General features: G+C 39.8%; 1 protein-coding gene across 2 annotated transcripts; it reads left to right on the forward strand.

Annotated features, from left to right (window-relative positions):
• The first annotated feature begins 142 nt into the window (after positions 1–142).
• LOC136199153 (uncharacterized) lies at positions 143–12954 on the forward strand. Of its 2 annotated transcripts, none has more exons than XM_065989301.1 (4): positions 143–501; positions 1384–1830; positions 2235–2836; positions 12614–12954. In XM_065989301.1, exons 1-4 carry the CDS (start codon positions 210–212, stop codon positions 12851–12853), a joined length of 1581 nt encoding a protein of 526 aa, XP_065845373.1. In that variant the 5' UTR covers positions 143–209; the 3' UTR covers positions 12854–12954. The 2 variants fall into 2 exon arrangements, with proteins under 2 accessions (XP_065845373.1, XP_065845374.1); XM_065989302.1 differs by having other exon boundaries at positions 1384–1806.
• Positions 12955–13008: the final 54 nt, after the last annotated feature.

The following is a 13008-nucleotide window of genomic DNA, read 5'->3' on the forward strand; positions in this document are numbered from 1 at the left end:
TAATTGAATGCTTAGACGTACACGTGACTGACGTCATACAGACTCAGAGTCATCGGCAACGAATAATTTAGCTACTGTAGCACGATTTGCAAAATCTATTTTTAGCATCTCAATTGACGTCATTTTGCTGACCAAGCACGCTGTTCAAAGTACAAAGACCACCACCATCTTTGCCCAAACGAGCCTTACCGGAGCTCACAAGACGATCGATGTCCAACGAAGGGGACGTCAATGCACCGCCCGCAGCTGCGGCTGCGGCTGCGGCTGCAGAAACGCCGACAGACGACAACAAAATCGTCGTCACGTCGCACGTCGAACAGGACGCCTATCCGTACGGCGAGTCGGTCGATTCCTGGGCCATGGTCAGTCTGAAGGCCCCCGCCTACGAGCCGACCGAGCGCTCGGCAATCGATCTCGTCGCCGTCGTCGACAAAAGCGGCAGCATGTCCGGAGAGAAGATGAAATTGGTCAAGGAGACGATGCACTTCGTCGTGGATCAGCGTAAGTGAAATTGGCATGGGAACTCCCTCCGGGGAGGGGAGTGCATGGGGGAGGAGGATGGGAGAGCGCGGGCTCGTCGAAGTATAGACGGTAGACGTCGAAAAATCTTTAGAGGAAGTCGTTCCCCCGGCGCGCTGTTGTCATTATAAGGAATAATGTGTGTAGTCGGAGCTCGGTTCCAGTCACAGAAGCATTTCTAATCCTCGTTAGATAAATCAAATTACGTTATGTCAAGTGTTGAAGGGGCTCAGACTGCTAAGAAATTCCTTTGATTTCCCGAGTCCTACAGTAGAAGAGATTCAGGTTACTGGCAGGTGGTCGTACAGATGTTTTGTTTTAGTAGCTCAGACTAATGCAGCCGTCGGCCCTTCCCTTTGCAATAATTATTGCAATAATTATTGTAGTAATTATTGCAGACGAGTCGTCCCTGGCATCATGTGACAGAACATGTCCATTGAAGAAAGAGTGATCTAAATATTGATAAGGAATTAATCATTTAATCTCTAGTGGCTAAAAACGGCCTCCTTTATTAGTGACTACAAACGGTCTCCTCTATTCTTTAGTAGCTCAGACTAATGCAGCCTTCGACCCTTCCCTTTGCAATAATTATTGCAGTAATTATTGCAGATGAGTCGACCCTTCCCTTTGCAATAATTATTATATATTGCAGATGAGTCAGCAGTTCCAAGGTGCTGTGTTCATAGTTCTATATTAATTAGCTACCCTTGGATCAGGGGTTTGTAAAACCGCTATCGAAAGTTGGTCGTGTATATGTAATAGTCTAAGTCAGTGTGATTCACGTAAAGACTGGGTTTGCTCTCGAGTCGACGAAGTGCGTTTCGTTTCATTGCGTCTCATCGACGTTTTTTTTCTTACTTACAGTCAAGGAAACCGATCGTTTGGGCATCGTCAGCTACGACACGATGGTCTACACCGACTTGGGTTTGACGGTGATGAACGCGGCGGGTCGCAAGAAGGCGCACGCCTCCGTCAAGGCTCTTCGCGACGGCTCGTCGACGAACCTGTGCGGCGGCCTGGAACGTGGGCTCGTTCTCATCGAACAGCTCGGCGTCAATAAGAAAGACGTCTCCGCCGTTCTGATGATGACCGACGGGGGAGCGAATCGAGGGTTCACGTTGCCGGACGATATATTGAGACGAATGACGCCGGCCGGACGACGAGTCGGCGAGAGACCGGGTAGTTCATTCTTGCCGTCGTTTCTACGGCATTCTCGGCCGGCTCAGCCGCCGTCTCAGCAGCAGCAAGTTCCGGAAGCTGTGACTGAGACAAAGAAAAGCGAAGACGGTAAAAGCAAAAAAAAGAAAAGAGGTACAGTCATACGCACGCACGCAGTACAGTAGAACCTCTCAATAGCGGACACTTTGGGACCACGTTTTTTGTCCGTTATAGAAAGGTTGTCCGCTCTTAGGGTGTTTGCTAGTGTAAAACGATCAATCCGTTCCACGGTTGGTGTCCGTTATTAGGAGGTGTCCGCTAAACAGAGTGTCCGCTAAGAGAGGTTTTACTCTACTGCCTAACGACTCGAGCGTGGCTAAAATTTTAGCTGGGCTTATGCATAGAGGTTAGGAGGAGCTCAGAGATCGTTTCAGCTGAGCATAAAGTAGCCTTGCCCTAAAAGCGAACGGACTCGTTATATCGTCTCTAAAACAGACAGCAGAACGAGTTTTGATTTAGACAAACTCTACGATATTTTATTAAAATTCTAATAACAGATCGTTACAAGGTCGCCGCCGTCGTCAATACGTTTGGCTTCGGCTCGGATCACAACGCGACCCTCTTGGAGGCTATCAGCGAGCGCGGCGCCGGCGTCTACTACTACATCGACCAGAACGAGAAAATACCCGAATCGTTCGCCGACTGCCTGGGCGGTTTACTCAGCACCGTCGGTCAGAACGTCTCTCTCAATTTCGCCTCCGTCGACGGGGCGACCTTGACGAAAGTCCATCATCGACGAGCGGACGCGCTGACCGACGCCGGAACGCATTGCGTCGTGAATTTGGGCGACATTCAGTCGGAAGAGGGTAAGGATATTGTCGTCGAGATGAAGCTTCCTCGATTGGCCGAGCCGCGCGACGATCCGACGGTCGTGCTGACCGCCGAGTTGGGCTACTTTAACGCGATTACGAACGTCATGGAAACGACGACGACGACGTTGCGCGTGCGACGGCCCGGCGTCGTTTCGGAGGAGTGCAAGCGACCGAATCGGCAGATCGATCAGCAGAGGAATCGGGTTATAGCGGCGGCGGCGATGAAACTAGCGACGACGCTGGCGGATCAGAATCAGCTTGAGGAAGCGAGAAAAGTTATAGATCAGGTAAAGTCGAGTAAAAATCGATCCTTAGCAGAGGGATTTGCAATTCCCTCAATTAAAAATTAGGCCCTAAGAATCGAAGATTAGGACCTCAATTTCATATTTAGGACCTAAGAATCGAAGATTAGGCCCTCAATTTAATATCTAGGCCCTAAAAATCGAAGATTAGGCCCTCCATTTAATATTTAGGTTCTTAGAATCAAAGATTAGGCTCTCAAATTAATATTTAGGCCCTAAGAATCAAAGATTAGGTCCTCAATTTAATATCTAGGCCCTCAGAATCAAAGATTAGGCCCTCAATTTAATGTTTAGCCCCTAAGAATCAAAGATTAGGACCTCAATTTCATATTTAGGCCCTAAGACTCGAAGATTAGGCCCTCCATTTAATATTTAGGTTCTCAGAATCAAAGATTAGGTCCTCAATTTAATATCTAGGCCCTCAGAATCAAAGATTAGGCCCTCAATTTAATGTTTAGCCCCTAAGAATCAAAGATTAGGACCTCAATTTCATATTTAGGCCCTAAGACTCGAAGATTAGGCCCTCCATTTAATATTTAGGTTCTCAGAATCAAAGATTAGGTCCTCAATTTAATATCTAGGCCCTCAGAATCAAAGATTAGGCCCTCAATTTAATATTTAGGCCCTAAGAATCGAAGATTAGGACCTCAAATTCATATTTAGGACCTAAGAATCGAAGATTAGGCTCTCAATTTAATATTTAGGCCCTAAGAATCGAAGATTAGGCCCTCAATTTAATATTTAGGTCCTAAGAACTAGGCCCTCAATTAAAAATTTAGGCACTAAGAATCGAAGATAAGGACCTCAATTTCATATTTAGGCCTTTAGAATCGAAGATTAGGCCCTCAATTTAACATTTAGGCCCTAAGAATTGAAGATTAGGCCCTCCATTTAATATTTAGTCCCTAAGAATCAAAGATTAGGTCCTCAATTTAATATCTAGGCCCTCAGAATCAAAGATTAGGCCCTCAATTTAATATTTAGGCCCTAAGATTCGAAGATTAGGCCCTCAATTTAATATTTAGGCCCTAAGAATCGAAGATTAGTCCCTCAATTTATTATTTAGCTTCTCAGAATCAAAGATTAGGTCCTCAATTTAATGTTTAGGCCCTAAGAATCGAAGATTAGGTCCTCAATTTAATATCTAGGCCCTCAGAATCAAAGATTAGGCCCTCAATTTAATATTTAGCCCCTAAGAATCAAAGATTAGGACCTCAATTTCATATTTAGGCCCTAAGACTCGAAGATTAAGCCCTCAATTTAATATTTAGGCCCTAAGAATCGAAGATTAGGCCCTCAATTAAAAATTTAGGCTGTATGAATCGAAGATTAGGACCTCAATTTAATATTTAGTCCCTAAGAATCAAAGATTAGGTCCTCAATTTAATATCTAGGCCATCAGAATCAAAGATTAGGCCCTCAATTTAATATTTAGGCCCTAAGAATCGAAGATTAGTCCCTCAATTTATTATTTAGCTTCTCAGAATCAAAGATTAGGTCCTCAATTTAATATTTGCGCCCTAAGAATCAAAGATTAGGCCCTCAATTTAATATTTAGCCCCTAAGAATCAAATTTTAGGACCTCAATTTCATATTTAGGCCCTAAGACTCGAAGATTAGGCCCTCCATTTAATATTTAGGTTCTAAGAATCAAAGATTAGGTCCTCAATTTAATATCTAGGCCCTCAGAATCAAAGATTAGGCCCTCAATTTAATATTTAGGCCCTAAGAATCAAAGATTAGGCTCTCAATTTAATATTTAGGCCCTAAGAATCGAAGATTAGGACCTCAATTTCATATTTAGGACCTAAGAATCGAAGATTAGGACCTCAATTTCATATTTAGGACCTAAGAATCGAAGATTAGTCCCTCAATTTAATATTTAGGTTCTCAGAATCAAAGATTAGGTCCTCAATTTAATATTTGCGCCCTATGAATCAAAGATTAGGCCCTCAATTTAATATTTAGCCCCTGAGAATCAAATTTTAGGACCTCAATTTCATATTTAGGCCCTAAGACTCGAAGATTAGGCCCTCCATTTAATATTTAGGTTCTAAGAATCAACGATTAGGACCTCAATTTCATATTTAGGCCCTAAGACTCGAAGATAAGGCCCTCAATTTAATATTTAGGCCCTAAGAATCGAAGATTAGGCCCTCAATTTAATATTTAGGCCCTAAGAATCAAAGATTAGGCCCTCAATTAAAAATTTAGGCTCTATGAATCGAAGATTAGGACCTCAATTTAATATTTAGGCACTTAGAATCGAAGATTAGGCCCTCCACTTAATATTTAGGCCCTAAGAATCGAAGATTAGGCCCTCAATTTAATATTTAGGCCCTAAGACTCGAAGATAAGGCTCTCAATTTAATATTTCCCCGAACACCAGGGCGCGCGCGGGCTTCGCCCGCGCGCGCCCTGGTGGGAGGGGCTCTCAAACGTGATCGGCCAAAATCTCAAAGTGTTTGTCTGTCTGTCGGTCACGCTCACGTCACAATCGCTCTTAGGCCAATCACACACAAAGGTGCCTTTATGACATCACATTCATTGTGATGTCATACTCTCCCGTATATTTCACAGTGCTGCCAAAAAAGGTGACGTCATAGTAGATAGCAACCCCGGATAGTGTTCAATAGTTTTCAGCATAACAGCACTGTTATATCTATGTCTGATAAACATAACGGGCATATAACAGTGAGCTTATTAGTAACATTTATCAAGGGAACGCAGTAAAGGAGCACGTTGGGTTTGTCGTGCTGCGAGCTTCGCTCGCAGCACGCAAACCCAACTGCGAGCTGATAATGGGCCTCGTGACACGATCACCTGAAAAAGTTGGGCTGGGGAGGGGTAGCTCTGTGCGCATGACAGGTCAAATTAGCTAATTGTAGGATTTTGTGGAAAATAATGTATGTCATGGTTAGGCAGTGTGATGCACATTATGCACATCAGCTTTCCTAAAATTAGAGTGACAGATACCGTGCTGAGGGTGTTCGGGGATCACATGATGGCTCACAAAAGGCCATCATTATCTAGTTAGTCCCTAAGAATCAAAGATTAGGTCCTCAATTTAATATCTAGGCCCTCAGAATCAAAGATTAGGCCCTCAATTTAATATTTAGGCCCTAAGAATCGAAGATTAGTCCCTCAATTTATTGTTTAGGTTCTCAGAATCGAAGATTAGGTCCTCAATTTAATATCTAGGCCCTCAGAATCAAAGATTAGGCCCTCAATTTAATATTTAGGCTCTAAGAATCGAAGATTAGGCCCTCGATTTAATATTTAGGCCCTAAGAATCAAAGATTAGGTCCTCAATTTAATATCTAGGCCCTCAGAATCAAAGATTAGGCCCTCAATTTAATATCTAGGTCCTAAGAATCGAAGATTAGGCCCTCCACTTAATATTTAGGCCCTAAGAATCGAAGATTAGGACCTCGATTTCATATTTAGGCCTTTAGAATCGAAGTTTAGGCCCTCAATTTAATGTTTAGGCCCTAAGAATCGAAAATTAGGCCCTCCATTTAATATTTAGGCCCTAAGAATCGAAGATTAGGCCCTCAATTTAATATTTAGCCCCTAAGAATCAAAGATTAGGCCCTCAATTAAAAATTTAGGCTCTAAGAATCGAAGATTAGGCCCTCCATTTAATATTTAGGTTCTCAGAATCGAAGATTAGGTCCTCAATTTAATATTTACGTCCTAAGAATCAAAGATTATGCCCTCAATTTAATATTTAGCCTCTAAGAATCAAAGATTAGGACCTCAAATTCATATTTAGGACCTAAGAATCGAAGATTAGACTCTCAATTTAATATTTTGGCCCTAAGAATCGAAGATTAGGCCCTCCATTTAATATTTAGTCCCTAAGAATCAAAGATTAGGTCCTCAATTTAATATCTAGGCCCTCAGAATCAAAGATTAGGCCCTCAATTTAATATTTAGGCCCTAAGAATCAAAGATTAGGTCCTCAATTTAATATCTAGGCCCTCAGAATCAAAGATTAGGCCCTCAATTTAATATCTAGGTCCTAAGAATCGAAGATTAGGCCCTCCACTTAATATTTAGGCCCTAAGAATCGAAGATTAGGACCTCGATTTCATATTTAGGCCTTTAGAATCGAAGTTTAGGCCCTCAATTTAATATTTAGGCCCTAAGAATCGAAAATTAGGCCCTCCATTTAATATTTAGGCCCTAAGAATCGAAGATTAGGCTCTTAATTTAATATTTAGCCCCTAAGAATCAAAGATTAGGCCCTCAAAAAAAATTTAGGCTCTAAGAATCGAAAATTAGGCCCTCCACTTAATATTTAGGCCCTAAGAATCGAAGATTAGGACCTCGATTTCATATTTAGGCCTTTAGAATCGAAGATTAGGCCCTCAATTTAATATTTAGGCCCTAAGAATCGAAGATTAGGCCCTCCATTTAATATTTAGGCCCTAAGACTCGAAGATTCGGCCCTCCATTTAATATTTAGGCTCTAAGAATCAAAGATTAGGTCCTCAATTTAATATCTAGGCCCTCAGAATCAAAGATGAGGCCCTCAATTTAATATTTAGGCTCTAAGAATCGTAGATTAGTTCCTGAATTTAATATTTAGCCCCTAAGAATCGAAGATTAGGCCCTCAATTTAATATTTAGGCCCTAAGAATCAAAGATTAGGTCCTCAATTTAATATTTAGCCCTTAAGAGTCGAAGATTAGGCCCTCAATTAAACATTTATGCCCTAAGAATCGAATATTAGGCCCTCCATTTAATATTTAGTCTCTAAGAATCAAAGATTAGGTCCTCTATTTAATATCTAGGCTCTCAGAATCAAAGATTAGGCCCTCAATTTAATATTTAGGTCCTAAGAATCGAAGATTAGGCCCTCCATTTAATATTAAGGCGCTAAGAATCGAAGATTAGGACCTCAATTTCATATTTAGGTCCTAAGAATCGAAGATTAGGTCCTCCATTTAATATCTAGGCCCTCAGAATCGAAGATTATTCCCTCAATTTAATATTTAGGGCCTAAGAATCGAAGATTAGGACCTCAAATTCATATTTAGGACCTAAGAATCGAAGATTAGGCTCTCAATTTAATATTTTGGCCCTAAGAATCGAAGATTAGGCCCTCCATTTAATATTTAGTCCCTAAGAATCAAAGATTAGGTCCTCAATTTAATATCTAGGCCCTCAGAATCAAAGATTAGGCCCTCAATTTAATATTTAGGCCCTAAGAATCAAAGATTAGGTTCTCAATTTAATATCTAGGCCCTCAGAATCAAAGATTAGGCCCTCAATTTAATATTTAGGCCCTAAGATTCGAAGATTAGGCCCTCAATTTAATATTTAGGCCCTAAGAATCGAAGATTAGTCCCTCAATTTATTGTTTAGGTTCTCAGAATCGAAGATTAGGTCCTCAATTTAATATCTAGGCCCTCAGAATCGAAGATTAGGCCCTCGATTTAATATTTAGGCCCTAAGAATCAAAGATTAGGTCCTCAATTTAATATCTAGGCCCTCAGAATCAAAGATTAGGCCCTCAATTTAATATCTAGGTCCTAAGAATCGAAGATTACGCCTTCCACTTAATATTTAGGCCCTAAGAATCGAAGATTAGGACCTCGATTTCATATTTAGGCCTTTAGAATCGAAGTTTAGGCCCTCAATTTAATATTTAGGCCCTAAGAATCGAAAATTAGGCCCTCCATTTAATATTTAGGCCCTAAGAATCGAAGATTAGGCCCTCAATTTAATATTTAGCCCCTAAGAATCAAAGATTAGGCCCTCAATTAAAAATTTAGGCTCTAAGAATCGAAAATTAGGCCCTCCACTTAATATTTAGGCCCTAAGAATCGAAGATTAGGACCTCGATTTCATATTTAGGCCTTTAGAATCGAAGATTAGGCCCTCAATTTAATATTTAGGCCCTAAGAATCGAAGATTAGGCCCTCCATTTAATATTTAGGCCCTAAGACTCGAAGATTCGGCCCTCCATTTAATATTTAGGCTCTAAGAATCAAAGATTAGGTCCTCAATTTAATATCTAGGCCCTCAGAATCAAAGATGAGGCCCTCAATTTAATATTTGGGCTCTAAGAATCGTAGATTAGTTCCTGAATTTAATATTTAGCCCCTAAGAATCGAAGATTAGGCCCTCAATTTAATATTTAGCCCCTAAGAATCAAAGATTAGGTCCTCAATTTAATATTTAGCCCTTAAGAGTCGAAGATTAGGCCCTCAATTAAACATTTATGCCCTAAGAATCGAAGATTAGGCCCTCCATTTAATATTTAGTCTCTAAGAATCAAAGATTAGGTCCTCTATTTAATATCTAGGCTCTCAGAATCAAAGATTAGGCCCTCAATTTAATATTTAGGCCCTAAGAATCGAAGATTAGGCCCTCCATTTAATATTAAGGCGCTAAGAATCGAAGATTAGGACCTCAATTTCATATTTAGGTCCTAAGAATCGAAGATTAGTCCCTCAATTTAATATTTAGGTCCTAAGAATCGAAGATTAGGTTCTCCATTTAATATCTAGGCCCTCAGAATCGAAGATTATTCCCTCAATTTAATATTTAGGGCCTAAGAATCGAAGATTAGGACCTCAAATTCATATTTAGGACCTAAGAATCGAAGATTAGGCTCTCAATTTAATATTTTGGCCCTAAGAATCGAAGATTAGGCCCTCCATTTAATATTTAGTCCCTAAGAATCAAAGATTAAGTCCTCAATTTAATATCTAGGCCCTCAGAATCAAAGATTAGGCCCTCAATTTAATATTTAGGCCCTAAGAATCAAAGATTAGGTCCTCAATTTAATATCTAGGCCCTCAGAATCAAAGATTAGGCCCTCAATTTAATATTTAGGCCCTAAGATTCGAAGATTAGGCCCTCAATTTAATATTTAGGCCCTAAGAATCGAAGATTAGTCCCTCAATTTATTGTTTAGGTTCTCAGAATCGAAGATTAGGTCCTCAATTTAATATCTAGGCCCTCAGAATCAAAGATTAGGCCCTCAATTTAATATTTAGGCCCTAAGAATCGAAGATTAGGCCCTCGATTTAATATTTAGGCCCTAAGAATCAAAGATTAGGTCCTCAATTTAATATCTAGGCCCTCAGAATCAAAGATTAGGCCCTCAATTTAATATCTTGGTCCTAAGAATCGAAGATTAGGCCTTCCACTTAATATTTAGGCCCTAAGAATCGAAGATTAGGACCTCGATTTCATATTTAGGCCTTTAGAATCGAAGTTTAGGCCCTCAATTTAATATTTAGGCCCTAAGAATCGAAAATTAGGCCCTCCATTTAATATTTAGGCCCTAAGAATCGAAGATTAGGCCCTCCATTTAATATTTAGGTTCTAAGAATCAAAGATTAGGTCTTCAATTTAATATCTAGGCCCTCAGAATCAAAGATTAGGCCCTCAATTTAATATTTAGGCCCTAAGAATCGAAGATTAGGACCTCAATTTCATATTTAGGACCTAAGAATCGAAGATTAGGTCCTCAATTTAATATCTAGGCCCTAAGAATCGAAGATTAGGCCCTCCATTTAATATTTAGGTTTTCAGAATCAAAGATTAGGCTCTCAATTTAATATTTAGGCCCTAAGAATCGAAGATTAGGCCCTCAATTTAATATTTAAGCCCTAAGAATCAAAGATTAGGCTCTCAATTTAATATCTAGGTCCTAAGAATCGAAGATTAGGCCCTCAATTTAATATTTAGGCCCTAAGAATCAAAGACTAGGCCCTCAATTAAAAATTTAGGCTTTAAGAATCGAAGATAAGTACCTCAATTTCATATATTGGCCTTTAGAATCGAAGATTAGGCCCTCAATTTAACATTTAGGCCCTAAGAATTTAAGATTAGGCCCTCCATTTAATATTTAGTTTTCAAGAATCAAAGATTATGTCCTCAATTTAATATCTAGGCCCTCAGAATCAAAGATTAGGCCCTCAATTTAATATTTAGGCCCTAAGAATCGAAGATTAGGCCCTCAATTTAATATTTAGGCCCTAAGAATCGAAGATTAATCCCTCAATTTAATATTTAGGTTCTCAGAATCAAAGATTAGGTCCTCAATTTAATGTTTAGGCCCTAAGAATCGAAGATTAGGTCCTCAATTTAATATCTAGGCCCTCAGAATCAAAGATTAGGCCCTCAATTTAATATTTAGGCCCTAAGAATTAAAGATTAGGCCCTCGATTTAATATTTAGGCCCTAAGAATCAAAGATTAGGTCCTCAATTTATTATCTAAGCCCTCAGAATCAAAGATTAGGTCCTCAATTTAATATTTACGCCCTAAGAATCAAAGATTAGGCCCTCAATTTAATATTTAGCCTCTAAGAATCGAAGATTAGGCCCTCAATTAAAAATTTAGGCTCTATGAATCGAAGATTAGGACCTCAATTTAATATTTAGGCCCTAAGAATCGAAAATTACGCCCTCCACTTAATATTTAGGCCCTAAGAATCGAAGATTAGGACCTCGATTTCATATTTAGGCCTTTAGAATCGAAGATTAGGCCCTCAATTTAATATTTAGGCTCTAAGAATCGAAGATTAGGCCCTCCATTTAATATTTAGGCCCTAAGACTCGAAGATTCGGCCCTCCATTTAATATTTAGGCTCTAAGAATCAAAGATTAGGTCCTCAATTTAATATCTAGGCCCTCAGAATCAAAGATGAGGCCCTCAATTTAATATTTAGGCTCTAAGAATCGTAGATTAGTTCCTGAATTTAATATTTAGCCCCTAAGAATCGAAGATTAGGCCCTCAATTTAATATTTAGGCCCTAAGAATCAAAGATTAGGTCCTCAATTTAATATTTAGCCCTTAAGAGTCGAAGATTAGGCCCTCAATTAAACATTTATGCCCTAAGAATCGAAGATTAGGCCCTCCATTTAATATTTAGTCTCTAAGAATCAAAGATTAGGTCCTCTATTTAATATCTAGGCTCTCAGAATCAAAGATTAGGCCCTCAATTTCATATTTAGGTCCTAAGAATCGAAGATTAGTCCCTCAATTTAATATTTAGGTCCTAAGAATCGAAGATTAGGTCCTCCATTTAATATCTAGGCCCTCAGAATCGAAGATTATTCCCTCAATTTAATATTTAGGGCCTAAGAATGGAAGATTAGGACCTCAATTTCATATTTACGCCTTTAGAATCGAAGATTAGGCCTTCAATTTAATATTTAGGCTCTAAGAATCGAAGATTAGGTCCTCAATTTAATATTTAGCCCCTAAGAATCAAAGATTAGGCCCTCAATTAAAAATTTAGGCTCTAAGAATCATAGATTAGGATCCCTAATCTTTGATTCTTAGGGCCTAAATACGAAATTGAGGTCCTAATCTTCGATTCTTAGGGCCTAAATATTATTAAATTGAGGGCCTAATCTTCGATTCTTAAGGCATAAATATTAAATTGAGGGCCTAATCTTCGATTCTTAGGGCCTAAATATTAAATTGAGGGCAACACATTTCTCCACATTCACATTTTTTAGAATCGGACTTAGCCCCTCCCAGAGCTCTGTTTTTATTTCAGTTAGTAGGCTAGCTGGTATTATTTTTCTCACGTCTACTCGTACACAATTACTGTGTGTATGAGTATAGCGAAAGTCTTTTTTTTTAATCAAGCATCTCCTCTATCAGAGTTACTAGTAATCGTACCGGAGAAATTATGGCGCACGAACCCAAAGATAGTTAGCCTAATAGGGGCGGAATCTTGTCCCCGTAAGCTAGCCTTGTCTACACATCTCTTTCTTTCTCTTTTAGGCTACATCCCAGGTAGAAGGATCTTTCACAAAGGATGACGCTCTTAGCAAGGCTCTTCTCGCCGATCTGAAGCAGAGCAAGTTGGAGTTGCGCAGCGAGTCGGCGTATGCGCAAGGCGGCAGCAATTTCATGTACATGAAAGCGCAGTCGCACGCCATACAACGTTCGAGTGCGACAGCGGATACGTCGTACGTAACGCCGAGAAAGGCGATGATGAAAGCAGCGGCAAAGAAAAAATGACGATTTTTTTTATTTGATTTTATTTTCGTTGTGACTCGGAGTGCTTTCATACAGTGCCATAGTAGTAGCTCATGTTTATTGATTAGCCTAACTTGACCTTACGTAATGACGTGGCCCGCCTCCCGCCGGGCCGGCTCCTCCTACTGTACGGGAAA

Source organism: Oscarella lobularis, chromosome 20, assembly GCF_947507565.1.
Source record: "Oscarella lobularis chromosome 20, ooOscLobu1.1, whole genome shotgun sequence".
NCBI lineage: Eukaryota > Metazoa > Porifera > Homoscleromorpha > Homosclerophorida > Oscarellidae > Oscarella > Oscarella lobularis.

Bases quoted from the DNA above. Each gene is read 5' to 3' on its own strand.
- LOC136199153 (XM_065989301.1), top strand. From the start codon at position 210: ATGTCCAACGAAGGGGACGTCAATGCACCGCCCGCAGCTGCGGCTGCG. The intron at 502-1,383 runs GTAAGTGAAATT...TCTTACTTACAG, and splicing joins GCACTTCGTCGTGGATCAGC to TCAAGGAAACCGATCGTTTG. The intron at 1,831-2,234 runs GTACAGTCATAC...TTCTAATAACAG, and splicing joins AAGCAAAAAAAAGAAAAGAG to ATCGTTACAAGGTCGCCGCC.